We start from the raw sequence: 14,964 nt of genomic DNA on the forward strand, positions 1-14,964 counted from the left end.
TGAAGGGTAGACCTATATACAGCGTCAGAGTGTGCCCACGTGAACAATGTGAAACATCCTTGCACAGTAAAGCACTTAGGCAGTTAAATGTTGTTAGTCATAAGTATGTGCGTTGCAGGAGAGACTTAGTTTTTTTAGTAATAATAATAATAAGGAAGGTGAACAGTTTCTTTTGTTCTTTTGACCCTAGCATGCCAACCCTAAATAGTAAACTAAACACTCATGAAAGTTTAATCACCTAGGAAATTAGTATCTTCTTGTATTTCAGTCAGTGAAACTTCACCACTGCCATCTGTTCAGTGACAGACGGGATGATGTTGATGTGGTACACTTCATCTTGAACCACTCAACATTCAGACAACCTCTTATATAGGTAGCAGCTTGAGCAGCCCTGTGAAATACAGTCACGATGACTAAACATGAAAAGTCAACCGCCATTGAAGGAACTGGTAATTACAACTATCATTGTGCATCTTAAGCACATATTCACTTTGTGCATGCAGCTCAACAGTGAGCAAGTTTTGTTTTCTTCTTATTCTTTCTATATAGAAAATCTCCTTTGTCACAATTCATTATCTTTTGTTCAGAAATGTATTTTAATGTAATTTTGAAAGGAATTTTGGGGTGTAAGTTGGAGAGTTGTCACATAGCAGTGTGGCTTCCCACTGGTTAGTAAATTGAAAGAGTACAATGACAGCTCTGTTACTTGTCTTACTTTTGTATGTAGTTTACAGGGAAGATTAAGAAAACAAGAGTGTTTTGTGGCTTCTAGAAACTGCAGAAAGGCAGTGCCTCCTCTTCTTATTGCTTTCTGTGTTTGGTATGAAATGTCCAACATTCTTCATATTAAGTTTAGCGAGATTTCTCTACTCATACAGCACTATTCTGGATGTAAGAAACGTTTTAGTAGGATGGTAACACCTGATATCTTTTTCTGACAAAAGTGCAAGGCAAATATTTGATATGGGAAGTGCTTTCAGTTCTCATGGGCTATACTACTCTTTCCAAAATACTGGGTTTTTTTTGAATAGAACAGGCATGACATTTGCAATCTTCAGCATGGAAGAAAATTTCCAGGGACTTTATTGTAGACTGATTCCTGAATGAATCTCTTAGGTCTTGCTAAGTACCAGGGCTGGAACTACTGAACAGTGCTTTTTATATTTAATGCACACACAGTGGAACAGTAATAAAATTCCATCAATTGTGTAGTAAGATGAGCTTGTTACAGAATGTATTTCCCACCTACATGCATATCATGCATATGTATAAATTTTCCCAGAAATCTTATGCATAACTATTACTTTCCAAGGACTAATTTTAATGTTATTATGAACTCCACAACAGCCAAATCTCTGCTGATTAGAGCCAGTTGTCTGCCTGACTTTGCATTTTTTAGGTGGAGAATGACTGCAAACAGAGTTGATTACAGAATAAAACACATCTGTTCAGTACATATCATGCTTAACAGAAGGCATCAATGTCTGGGAGAACACCATTTTTAAAAAGTGCTATCAAAAAAGCATGTTATCAGAGGGACATTCTGTGTATCTTTCAAAAATTAAAGTTACTTAAATGAGACTTAACATGTTAGGAGACTAACTCTAGAGAAAATTAATTCTATTTTAGCTTAAATCAGAATATTCCACTTTTTTCAGTAGTTAACTACTTCTTGTATCACAATGGGTCCTGCAAGCTGGTCAGATTTCTAGTCTTGGGTAGGACATAGCCCTAGATGGTTAGGTCTTTATTTGGCATGGGTAGGGAAATGAGGGTTTATTCCCAGTGTAAGACACAGTGGCCTGGAAACTTTTATTCATGCCTTACTGAAGATCAGGAAATACTGCCAGGTTTCTCAGGGAATTAGCTTCCTCCTCTGCCTTCTGTAGATTTTATAATAGCACAATCAGATTTGGCCTAAAATTCTTGCACTGAAATTGTATAATAAACTTATTTATCACTGAAGGGGAACTTTTCCTTAAGAGAAGTCCTAATGCACAGAGGCAACACTCAAAGCTCATGTTGTGTAAGTACAGCCCAGAAGGAACTGGAAAGAGAAGACTGTAATCAGATGATGTGCTACAGTTCCAGCTTGATCTATGCAAGCTCAGTCTCTGTCATTTTAGTAGGATATTTGTAATTTATACTTATCCATGGAAAACAAACAGATAATTCATGCATGCAAATTGAATGTATTCCTTTTTTTCCCTGTGGTCACAATCTATAATTCTCAGACTCTTTCCTTGGCTTGGCATTAATTAATAAACTAGAAATTTCTAACATATACATAAAATCTGATAACATTTTTTGAATTACATATTACGTTGCATACTACTGATTTTTTTTTGTGGTAACAGCACACAGAATTCCTCAGCAGCAGTCAGTTTTACACAGTAGTAATGTGAGCAGTAATATTGCAACAGTGGGCTATACTTTATGGGGTAGTTTCAAGAATCATTATCCCTTTCACAGTGAAAAATCTAAAAACTTTGTCAGTATAAAACAAGTTTTAAATACCTGAAAAACTTGAAATATGAATAGTACCCTCTGATAAGTGATATACAAATAACTTGGGAAAATAAGGTAAGGATGTAATAGCCTCCATGATCTCCTAAATGGCCATGTCAGGTAGCATAGACTTCTATGGTTATATGTGTCGTTTTCTGTCCTTAATTTCATTGCCAGCCAACACATCAACATTTTGAGCTCTCTTCTGAGCTGTTTGATGTTCTTTTTTCACTGCAGTGTCTCACCTGCAGGTTAGCCTGAGCCCATGCTCAGGATGCCCTCCTTTAGTCTTCTCAGCTCATTTGTGGCTAGAGTCTAAAACATAAGTAAGACCTCAAGTAAAATGATAGCTTTCTCAGATTACACTTCCCTATCCTTAGTTTAGAAAGATGAGAAAGTTTCCCTTATACAGTGAAAAAAAAAAAGAAAATTGCTTGGTTTCATAGAGTGTAAGGAGCTATGGACTGTAGCTCCAAATATTCCTAATGATGTTAAGTTCCATCGGGAAGGGATACATCATGATGTATCCTGGAAGGTCTAAGGGCTGAGCAATAGTTTGCTCTGGGTCATGTAAACTCAAGTTAGCTGATTCAAAGCCTGATAACCTGGTATTAGCCCTATGAATATTAATGCTGTGAAGAGATGAGGTCCTATAAAGTCTTTTTCTGGAACAACGAATAATTCTAGATAGTGCTTTAGTGAGACTTAGTTGATTTTAGTGGAGGATTCACTGAACTTCTGATAAATAGGGTCACATGTAGATCTGTTTAAAAAAGCAGAAGACAATTATATAGACCTAAAACGACCCCACATAGTGATGACATTAGGTTTGCATCAAAGACTATCTATTTTAATAAACCAGAGCATCAATAATGCTCTTCAGATTTCCTACAGTATGATAATACAGTGCCTGAGGATTGCACTTTACTGTTTCTCTGTGTTGTGGTTTATAGAACATTTAAATTAAATGCTAACTTGCACTTAGATTTAGCGTCACCATGAAATGTAATTTGTATATCTTTCAAATACTTCTCCAATAATTCAATAAGACAGGGTTTGCCACAAGCATCTGAAGTGCTGAGTTATGTGCCGCCTAGCCTCCTGCTTTCCTCTTTGAGAAGCACTTCAGGGTTAATATACCTTAAATAACTTTCTGATAATAATGTTAAACACAGTAATGGTTATTTATTTCTATTGTTCCTCAAATACGCAACCAACTAACAACACTGTTCTTTTAATGGCATGGGCAAAATCTCCAAACACAAAAAGACAATCTTTAATACATAGTGTCTAAATTAAAAGTCTCCAGGGACAGCTATAATACTGTGGGTGCAGTGTTGGGTGGCTATGCAACTTACATGAATTCATGCATATATGCTGTCCAGGACAGATTGACATGAGTAACTTCTAGGTCTAGCCTGAGCTTCAGCTTTTATGCTAGTGACAAAACTACATAAATCAGAGTGCAAGGAAACCAGAGGATCAGAGAACTCTCCTTGGCTTAAAGACTTTTTAAAAAATAAGTCCTAGTACAATGCTTTGCACATCATACCCTAAGAACTGGAAGAGAACTCACATTCTGTGGATAAACAAGAATGAAAAAAGACAAGCCTCTAACGTTCTTCATATCAACACATTTCATCTCTATATGAGCATGACACTGTGGAGGCAGGAATGTTCTGAAGTTCGGTTTGGAGCTATAGTTTTAAATTTTTACAGAAATAACTTGAAATAACTTTTGTGGTCTTGGGTGTGCCTGTAATACACACTACTCTTCTTGCTGCATGATTCCATGTAATTACCAAGAGAACCGGGTGATCAGGCCCAGTCAACACGGGTTCACAAAAGGCAGGTCTTGCCAAACTAACCTGATTGCCTTCTACGACAAAGTGACGCGGCTGCTGGATGAGGGAAAGGCTGTGGATGTGGTCTTCCTGGACTTCAGTAAAGCCTTTGACACAGTTTCTCACAGCATTCTGCTTGAGAAACTGTCAGCCTCTGGCCTGGACAGGCGCACACTCTCCTGGGTGGAAAACTGGTTGGATGGCCAGGCCCAGAGAGTGGTGGGAAATGGTGTGAAATCCAGCTGGAGGCCAGGGACAAGTGTTTTTCCCCAGGGCTCAGTGCTGGGTCCAGCCCTGTTCAATGTCTTTATCAATGACCTGGATGAAGGCATCGAGGGCACCCTTAGCAAGTTTGCAGATGACACTAAGCTGGGTGGAAGTGTTGATCTGCTGGAGGGTAGGGAGGCTCTGCAAAGGGATCTGAACAGGCTGGACCGCTGGGCTGAGTCCAATGGCATGAGGTTTAACAAGGCCAAATGACGGGTCCTGCCCTTGCGGCACAACAACCCTGTGCAGTGCTACAGACAAGGAGAAGTCTGTCTAGAAAGCTGCCTGGAGGAGAGGGACCTGGGGGTGTTGGTTGACAGCCGACTGAACATGAGCCAGCAGTGTGCCCAGGTGGCCAAGAAGGCCAATGGCATCTTGGCTTGGATCAGAAATGGTGTGACAAGCAGGTCCAGGGAGGCTATTCTTCCTCTGTACTCTGCACTGGTGAGACCACTCTTCGAATACTGTGTTCAGTTCTGGGCCCCTCACCACAAGAAGGATGTTGAGGCTCTGGAGTGAGTCCAGAGAAGAGCAACAAAGCTGGTGAAGGGGCTGGAGAACAAGTCTTACGAGGAGCGGCTGAGAGAGCTGGGGTTATTTAGCCTGGAGAAGAGGAGGCTGAGGGGAGACCTCATTGCTCTCTATAACTACCTGAAAGGAGGTTGTAGAGAGGAGGGTGCTGGCTTCTCCCAAGTGACAGAGGACAGGATGAGAGGGAATGACCTCAAGCTCCACCAGGGGAGATTTAGGCTGGACATTAGGAAAAAATTTTTCACGGAAAGGGTCATTGGGCACTGGAACAGGCTGCCCAGGGAGGTGGCTGAGTCACCTTCCCTGGAGGTGTTTAAGGCACAGGTGGACAAGGTACTAAGGGGCACGGTTTAGTGTTTGATAGGAATGGTTGGACTCGATGATCCAGTGGGTCTCTTCCAACCTGGTTATTCTATGATTCTATGATTCTACTGATTCTTTTTTCTAGAATTGTTTATAACAATATATAGTTCTGTTTGATTTAATGTTTTTTTCTTAATTTCTTCAAAATCTTTTCTTAACCATTCATATGCTTTAGCATTTAGATGATAATAGGACATAAACAGTCAGAGATAATTATTCAGATACTGTCCCCTCTAGCAGTTCCCAGTATTTTCTTTAAGCAGCCTAAAACCTCTAATTAGTTTAACACTTTATTTTACCTGAAATGTTGGAGTCAGACTATCATATTTGTTCTCTTTATACTACTAGAGTTAATTAAACCCTAATAGCTATTTTCTGCCCTGTTTAAGCCTCTATGTGGCACAGTCCATTGCCACTTTCACTACTACGTCGATATGATGCCAACTTGAGCATCACGTGCTTTCATTACTAATGCATGTTTCAATATACATGATAAACCCCCATCTGTTTTCTTGTTGTATGCATTCATCAGAATCTGCAGTGCGTCCAATCTTGCACCATTAAAGTGCTTCACTGGGAATTTCTGTTTGGCTGGAAGAGATCACCAAAAGCATTAGTTTCAATGAAGGACTATGCCCTATTGTTAAATGCAAAGTATCTCTTTAGAAATGTCTCTGTTTATCTTTGCAAGCTTTCAATAGCAAAGAAATGTACTTTGTCAAATGGAGATCGTGTTACTGTCAGCAACAGAAGGTATATATCTAAACAAACAATAGAGCACATATTTTCACGTTCCACTGATGACATTGAATGATAACATTTTTGTTATCTTAAAAAAATGTTGTACAGATGCTGTGGAAATGATAGAAAAAGTAATTACAATGGAATATTTTGCGGAGAGAACATGGACTCCCTACATATATTCCAGATTAAAAACGCCTGTAAAATTCTACATAATAACCCCTTCCCTGTTATTGCACACAGTGAAACAAGACCCTAGATTCCTTCTTGTTTGAAGCCTTACATATTTTAACACTATTCTTTGATACTGGTTAAAGCTGAGAAGTCATACCAGATAGTTAGCTACAGCAGTCCACAGGTAGATCAGCTTGTGTATACATTTTCAATGATTGGTTCACTGTTGGCTTAATAAAATTTATAAAAGAAACTAGGGAACTAGAGAATGGGTGGAGAAAGGCAGAACATAAATTAAAATTCGGAAGTATTACAGGTGAGCGAAGAAGGAAGAGAACTGTAGTTTCTTCTTGCCTGAAAAATGCAACCATGACGTGATCATGACATGTCACCTGTCCTGTCTGCATAGCGGGGAAATTAGACAACTTAATGGAATATGCGAGTGGAATGACAGCTGTCGATTTCTATTTCTATTTCTAATATTTCTTTGTCTTCTCATTAATTTCCTACTACAATGTATTTCTATATATTCCACTGATATGTCTGAAGTGCTATCCTGCATGTACAAGCTCAAAGATACCTCAAGAGAACCTATTGGCTCCTGGCTTCTCAGGTACTTGTTGAAATGCTTTTGAAGAAACATTGCTGGTGAATACCAGCAGTTTTAGAAAGGACATGTTAAATAATACATTCATAACAATATATACATAATTAATTATGATAGTAAAATACATATGAGAGAGAGGAGTATTTGTATTTCTTCTCAGTATGTGCACGACCAAATTTGAAAGTCTACAATGTAAATGAATTGGATACTTTCCTGATTATTGATTGGTAGGAGAGATGGCACCTCTTATTGAGCTTATTGAGACTGAAAGACTTAAGTAAGAGATCCAACCCAAACCAAAGACGTTTCTGAGCAGAAATACTTCTTGCTTATGTCAATAGGTTCTCTCTAGAATCTCCAGTGTTTTTATCATGTCATGAGTGGTAGAAAAAGACAGCCATATAGCATATGAGCAAGCTAGGTCAACTTTTGTAACTATATTTAGAGATCTGGATGTTGGAACTGAGAGCACATCTTGCCCTTCTTCTGGGACTGCGCTCTTCAGCCCTGCTGCACCTGTGAAGATTAATGCCCTCCAGTCAGTCAAATTGGAAAATTGTTCTTTTGTTCTTTTCCTCTAATTGTAGGATATTGCTATTGTGTCTCTTCTCGAGGATTCTCCTTGTCCTCCATAGTTCTTCCATAAGAGACAGTTCTTCATGGCATCACTGAGGGTCTTACTTATTTGAGTGCTGAAGGGAAGGGTAACTATTTTTTCTGTCTTCATCTTATTTCTTGAAAATTATTTGCCATATTCAAAAAAGGTGGGTTTAAGAAATGATATAAGGGAGTACAATGCAGTAATTGCCAAGAATTTCTTAAATGCCCTGCATTCCTTTTGGAATGCGGCTGTTCCATACTTCACACACTTCACGTGTATTCGCCTTCGTTTTCACTCCACAGATGGCAGTGATGTTGACAATGAGGAAAGCAGTGCAGCTGAGAATGAAGAAAATGTTAAAGGAAAAGGTCAGTAGTATGGATTACTCTGAGGTCAGACACAAATGTTTTCTGATTATCTGTATGAATGAAGCAAGAGAAAAGTTCTCCCTCGAAGATACTGCCTTCTCTCATGTGTTGTTTTTAATTTCTCTCTACCACAGGTAGAGGGGGGAAGAGGGCAGCACCGAGAACCAGAAGGGGGCATGGCAGAGGGAGAGCCAGGCATGGTGATGAGGAGGATGAAGATGATGAAGATGGGGCAAGGAGAGCTGGGCATCGCAGGAACAGAAACCGCAGAGGACGGGGACGAGCAGCTGAAAATGAGGGCAATGAGTCTGATGCAGATGCTGAAAAAGCCAGGAAGAACCAGACAAATCAGAAATCCAAGGAAGATGATGGAGATGAGGAAGATGAGAAAGGAGGTAAAAGTGGGAAAGGCAAAAATGAGAAGAAACAGGACAAAAAGCCTGATAAGAAAGGGAAAAAAGAGAAGGCCAACAAGAAGAAAAAAGACAAAAAGAAATCAGCATCTGGGTAATTTAGTAAACTATTCTTTTAACATAAAGTCATGGTTATTTTACAGAAAACCTTCTTTCTTTTATAGCTGTGAAATACCAAAAGTCAGTATGACTCCTTTATTTATTACAGCCCAATTAGAACTAGACAGATGTATTTTTTTCTGCAGAGAAGGACTGCTAGTGGAGTGAAATGGAGACGTTCCACAAAGTCATATCCTCTTTGGTAGAAGGAAGTCAGGGATTTGCCACAAATCAAGCATAGGACCTTGGGATCTGACCAGCCAAGCCTTTCTGGGACTGCTGATACCCTAAAGATCAAATCTTGTCAGATAGAATGGGAACTCAAGCCAGGGTAACCCTTATTGTAGGTAAATTTCATATGTTTATGAGCCATTTTCTGAAAAAAAGAATGAAAATGACAGAGGAGGGGAGAAAATGACAGAGAAAGGTGGTAACAGGTGAGATGTCTCCTGCTTCTTTCTTTCCCCAAAACTAAAATCCCCCAAACTCTAAGCTGGTAACCCTCCAAAACCCCGAAGTCATAGCTTTATTTCCAGTGCAGAACTAAAATCTTGACAATTTTCACAAGATCAAGTTGTTGTTTCCCAGCCAAGTTTGAGCTAAATTTTTATAAAAGATCGGTGCCAAAATTTCAAGAACCCTGAACCAAGGACTGGGATGAGATTTTCTGATCTGTCTTCCACTCAGACCCTCTGAAATATTACTGTTCACTTTTCCAAAGCATTTAATTCAGCCTGGAGTCTTTGAAGACCTCACTGACCTAGAGTTCTTCAGAAAATGATTTTGTATTTTTCTGCCATTCTGGCAATCTCTTGCTCCTTTCTGTCCTAAGAATGGCATACAAAGGAGCAAATCGAGCTAGGCATGCTTATCAGTAGAGAGAGAGAGAGAGAGATTCTACTTCCCCCATTCAGTAACCGCTACAGTGGTTTGTGATCCCAAAGGCTTAACTGAAGGAGGAGCCAAACCAAAAAATATAGTGAGTCCTGCTGTTGCATTTATTTGTCCATGATCCCATTTCAATATATGTTACTTCATTTACCTCTCCTACCAGAATGCCTAAAATCTTTCTTTGTGCTGGCTCTTCACTGCAGTGACAATTATACCCCCTGTGCAATTTCCTGTTGCAGCAACAAGCCTCAATATGTCAATCCATTTTCCTTTGCTTGTTATTTTCTTCCATTGTAAACTATTACTGAGCATTAATTACCAACAGACCAGAAAATAATAATTGAATAATATTGAATGAGGCCACAAAGTTTTTGCTTGTCTTCCAAAGTTCTTAACATTAAAATTTGTGTTTGAGCTAAATAATTAGAAACTGCTACCCTGGATCAAGACTTTGTTCTTGAAGTAATAATCATAACACTCGAGGAAAAACTGCGGGTGATCTGGAAGATACCTCAAGAACATTATATTTTTAGGCTTTTAGGATACCAGTTGACAAGTTTGTAAGTAATAATAGTAGAAGATTTTAAGAGACTTTAAAAAGAAAACGAGAAACATTGTAGGAAAAAAGGAAAATAGGCTGGTGATCAGTTCAGCTGTGATTCAGATAAAGGTTTTGTGCACTTTCAGGATAGAAGATTAGATTAGATTAGATTAGATTAGATTAGATTAGATTAGATTAGATTACATTAGATTAGATTACATTAGATTACATTAGATTAGATTAGGACTGGATATTAGGAAACATTTCTTTACTGAAAGGTGAAGCATTGAAAGAGGCTGGCCAGGGAGGTGATGGAATCACCATCCCCAGAGGAGTTAAAAAATGTATAGATGTGGAGCTTTGGGGCATGGTTTAGAAGCCATGGTGGTGTTGGGCTGTCAGTTTGACTTGGTGATTTTAGAGGTCTTTTCCAACCTTAACAATTCTATGATTGTGAGAGAAGCGTGGCAGCATAAAAATATAGCCTGTCTAGCAAATCCATGAGGAATTATCAAAACAAGTGCTGCGTACTGTTGAAGAGTACATCTTGCCATGTAATAAATAAAAATGTAGTTTTTTAATTGCTGAGAAAATTCAGCAGGAAAAAGCATGAAAAGACTAAAATAAGGAGTTGAGAAAGAAAATAATGAAAAATCCCTAAATAAAAAATAAAAATAAAATTAAATATGCTATTATTCCACAGAGCGATAATGTTGCATTTGCTGCCATCATTGTGGCAAAAAGAAAAGCACAAGAAAATATAATAAGAAACAAATACAAACAAATGCATGAAACTGCTTTTACTAAGGGCTCACTTAGTGGTATTCATCACTGCCAGGTTTTTAGGGCAGGATGTCAGAGTCTAATTTTTTTTATTATTGTCATTTTCCTGTTTACTGGCATAAGAAGAAGAGATGCCTGTTTCTAATGATTTCCTAGATGCTATTATGTGAGATATATGATTTATCACTGAAAAGGATATCTTAGTAGGTTTTAGGAAAGTGGATCTTCCCTTAATCAGCAGTGGTTTCCGAAGATACTGCAATCCAATGCATGGAAAAGAATTTCAGATTACAATGACAACATATCTGGTGATGCTATTACTACTGTATATGCTTACTCTAAATGCTAAGAAATATCACAGCCTTGCTGCAATGTGGCTTTGAATTTTTGCCCATCTCTGAAATGTTACTTCTTTATCAGTGGATGGGCTGTCATATACTTTTTAAACTTGCCTTTACTGTGGCTGTGGTATCTCTTCTCTTTCCTGGGACACACTGAAGTGAGGTGAACAAGATCATTTTTATGACTGCAATTACAGTGTTCTCACTTGTTCATTGTGAGTTTGAACTGGACTTTGGTTAGTTAGGAGGTTGGTTAGTCCTGCAGGAACAATCAGAGACTGCCAGATCCTTCTTCAAGAGCACTAGCCACTCTCCAAGGGATGCTATGGGTGCAGTGCTGGCTCTGCTGCAGCTCTGAGCTTTGTGTGCAGGCTTTGCCTTTCATACTAAAATTTATAGCAAGTCATATGAACTGTGTCTTCCCTTTCGTGCAACATTTATCTAGGGCTAAAATTTAATGAGAATTAACACCAAGTATGTGCTTCAGTGAAAACTTCAGTCTCTTCTGTGTTCTGGTGATGGTTTTTGTTCCTGCTTTTGTTTGAAGCTCTGATTCTGACTCTGAGGAGGAGATGATTACAGAGGAGGAATTGGCCAAGCTGAAAGAAGAGGTAGAAGAGAAAAAGAAACTGATCGCCACTCTACGAAACAAGCCATGGAAGATGAAAAAGAAGTTGTCTGTCTTGAAGTATGGTTTAATTTCCATAGTTAATATCTGCCATCCTACTTTCACTTTGTACTGTTTTTCTGAACAGCCTCTTTATTTCTAGACCTACTGACACAATTAACTTCAAACCACCTCAAATCTCTCTTTCACAGGACGTCCTTTCACAGAAAGTGGAGGTAAATGGTATTGCAGGTTATAGCTTTTTTGTCTCTGTAGTCCTGAAATCAAATATGAAAAACTCATATCTTTTTTGAGTTTCAATTACACTCTCCTGCAAAGTAGTTAATTTTCTTCAGTTAGGTTGATGTTGGGAAAATCTTCACTTGACAAGTTTAACATCTCATTTAAGAAAAATTATGCAGTTTCTGGAATACCTTAAGATTGCTGGGGTGGGAAGAAAGAATTTATTTTTCTAGTCTAACTTTTTGGGAAGAAATTTTTTTTTAACTTGTCAAAAAGCAAACTGAATGTAAATTGAGCTCACATTTTAATGTATTTTTAGATATGTCATACATAAAACTGTATTTTGCCCTAGCAAACTTCTCAATAGATTTTCATTAAGGCTAAAAATTAAGTTTTCATTTACAGTTAAATTTCCACAAGCACAGGAAACCAGGTAAACACAGAGAACTTGATTCTTCTGCCAAAACTGTTATGCTCCTCTGTTTTGAATAACTAATTTACTACAGTAGTGCCCAACCACCTACAAAACTCATGGTTGAGTTTTTTTAGACACATCTAACATAGAAAAGATGGTCTCTCTTCTGCAGTTTCTGATATGTGAAAACAGACAATGGCAGGAGGGCACATATGAAATACTGTGTGGAAGGTCTACAGATTTTTCCTTCTAGAAGGTAAGGTAATTTTGTGAAGAATACAGTTGCAAATAGGAAGGGGAATGTATATTGTCAAAGAAGGTGAGATGGAAGAGGATAAAAGACATCTGAGTACATAGGAGATGTAAACTGGAAGCATTGTGGAGGTAAGGGAAATAGAAAAAAAAAAGATGAGTAGGTGAGGTAATCAGGTTGAAATTACTTTGGTTTGCATAGCATATAATTGAAGAGTGTCCTTGTACATAAAGTTATGATTTACTGTATACTTACTGTGAACAGACCTTCTATTTTTATAGCCATTCTTCTAACCCAGCATTCTTAGCAATTCCTTGTTCCTAGGAAGCTTCCTGTCTTGGTACAACCCTTGGACTATTATCCATTATTGCTTTTCCATGTGGGTGGCAATGAGGCTTTGGGGTGCTGATAGATGAGAAGCTCAACATGAGCTGGCAATGCACGCTCACAACCCAGGCAGCCAACCATATCCTGGGCTGCATCAAAAGAAACACAGCCAGTAGGTCGAGCGAGGTGATTCTGCCCCTCTATTCCACTCTTGTGAGTATTGTGTCCAGTTCTGGAACTTCCAACCTAAGAAGAATATGGAACTGTTGGAACAGGTCCAGAGGAGGGCTACAAAGATGATCAGGGAGCTGGAGCACTTCTACTGTGAGGACGGGCTGAGAGAGTTGGTGTTGTTCAGCCTGGAGAAGAGAAGGCTCTAAGACCTTGTAGTGGCCTTCTTTTACCTGTAGGGGGTGAGCAAGAAAGCTGGGGAGGAATAGTTTACAAAGAGATGTAGTGATAGGATGAGAGGAAATGGCTATAAGTTGGAGAGGGGAAAGTTTAGACTGGACATTAGGAAGAAATTCTAAATGATGAAGGTGGTGACACCCTAGAACAAGTTGCCCAGGAAATTTGTGGATGCCCCCTCCATGAAAGTGTTCAAGGCCATGTTGGATGGGGCCTTGAGCAGCCTGGTCAGGTGGGAGGTGTCCCTGCCCATGGGAGGAAGGGTTGAAACTGGATGATCTTTTAGGTCCCTTCCAACCCAAACTATTCTATGATTATATGATCCTATAAATCTGCAACATGTAGTCCAAGGGCCATCAAAAGACACTTCAAGATCTTGGGATGGTTGGTAATGGAAGCTGAGCAGTGTTATGTTTTTCCTCCATCCTTCCAGTTATGGGCAGAAATACTTGAAGAAACAGATGGATCCAGTCTATTAATATATGATTCTGTCTCTGATATCTCTGGCAGAATTTTGAACTTCTTGATAACAAAATGGTCTACACAGCACCAGGCCTGCTGGTGGTGGACACAGTTCTTCTGTCTCAAAGGGAAAAGAGATCGGCACGCCTGAGTCAAGACCTGCTGGTCAAACTAAAGGGCAAAAATTAAATGTGCAGGCAGTGGAAGCAGGGACAGGTATCGTGGCAAGAGCATAGGGATGTTGCCTGGTTATGTAGGGATGGGGTCAGCTGGAGCTGAGCTTGGCAAGGGATGCAAGGAATAATAAGGTCTTCTGCGGTGATGTAAGCCAGAAAAAGGAAGTCAAAGAAAGTGTACCACCAGGATGAATATGAAAACCGGTAACAATGGATAAAGAGACTCAACAACATCTTTGTCAGTCTTCACTGGTCTTTCTTCCCATAACTCTTGAGTGGATGAACCTCAAGGCAAGGGACTAGAGGAGAAAAGTCCCTCTTGCTTTAAGAAAAGATCAGATTCACACGAGGAACCTGAATATACATAGTTTATGGGACCTGATGGGATGCATCCCAGGGTCATGAAGGAACTGACTGATGCAATTGCAGAGTCGCACTCTGTGGTATTTGAAAAGTCATGGCAGTCAGACGAAGTCCCTTGTGACTGGAAAAAAGGGAAATACTGCATCTGTTTTTGAAAAGCGTAGAAAGACTGACCCTGGGAACTACTGACCTGTCAGTCTCACCTTGGAACAGATCTTGGAACAGATCCTCCCAGAAATTATGTTAAGGGCTGTGCATGACAGGGAAGTGATTTGAGATGGCTTGCAAAACTCTTCTAAAGCAAAGTCTTTCCTGACCAACCTAGTGGCCTTCTATGAAGGAATAAATACATAAGTGAGCAAAGGAAGAGCTAGGGGTGTAATCCGTCTGGACGGACTTCCGTAAGACTTGTGATTTACGAATTTGAAGGGTGGACTGTTTGGTGGATAAGGAATTGGCCAGTTGACTGCATCCAGATAGATAGTTGTCAATGGCTCAAAATCCATAGGAGAGTCATGAATGGTGTTCCTCAGGAGTCTGTATTGGGACCAGTACTGTTAATATCTTCATAAATGACTCAGAGAGTGAGATCAAGTGCACCCTAAGCAAATTTGCAGATGATATCAAACTGAGTGGTG

General features: G+C 39.3%; 1 protein-coding gene across 1 annotated transcript in view; it reads left to right on the top strand.

Annotated features, from left to right (window-relative positions):
• The first annotated feature begins 409 nt into the window (after positions 1-409).
• Positions 410-14,964, top strand: part of LOC138733696 (transmembrane channel-like protein 2-A) — a 30,449-nt gene continuing 15,894 nt past the window's right edge. Inside the window, exons 1-4 of the mRNA XM_069881162.1 lie at positions 410-449; positions 7,939-8,004; positions 8,139-8,511; positions 11,620-11,760. Of these exons, the coding sequence (XP_069737263.1) occupies positions 410-449; positions 7,939-8,004; positions 8,139-8,511; positions 11,620-11,760 (620 nt within the window). The remainder of the gene's footprint in view (positions 450-7,938; positions 8,005-8,138; positions 8,512-11,619; positions 11,761-14,964) is intronic.

The sequence above is a fragment of the Phaenicophaeus curvirostris genome, chromosome Z (genome assembly GCF_032191515.1).
Source record: "Phaenicophaeus curvirostris isolate KB17595 chromosome Z, BPBGC_Pcur_1.0, whole genome shotgun sequence".
In the NCBI taxonomy this organism is placed as follows: Eukaryota; Metazoa; Chordata; class Aves; order Cuculiformes; family Cuculidae; genus Phaenicophaeus; species Phaenicophaeus curvirostris.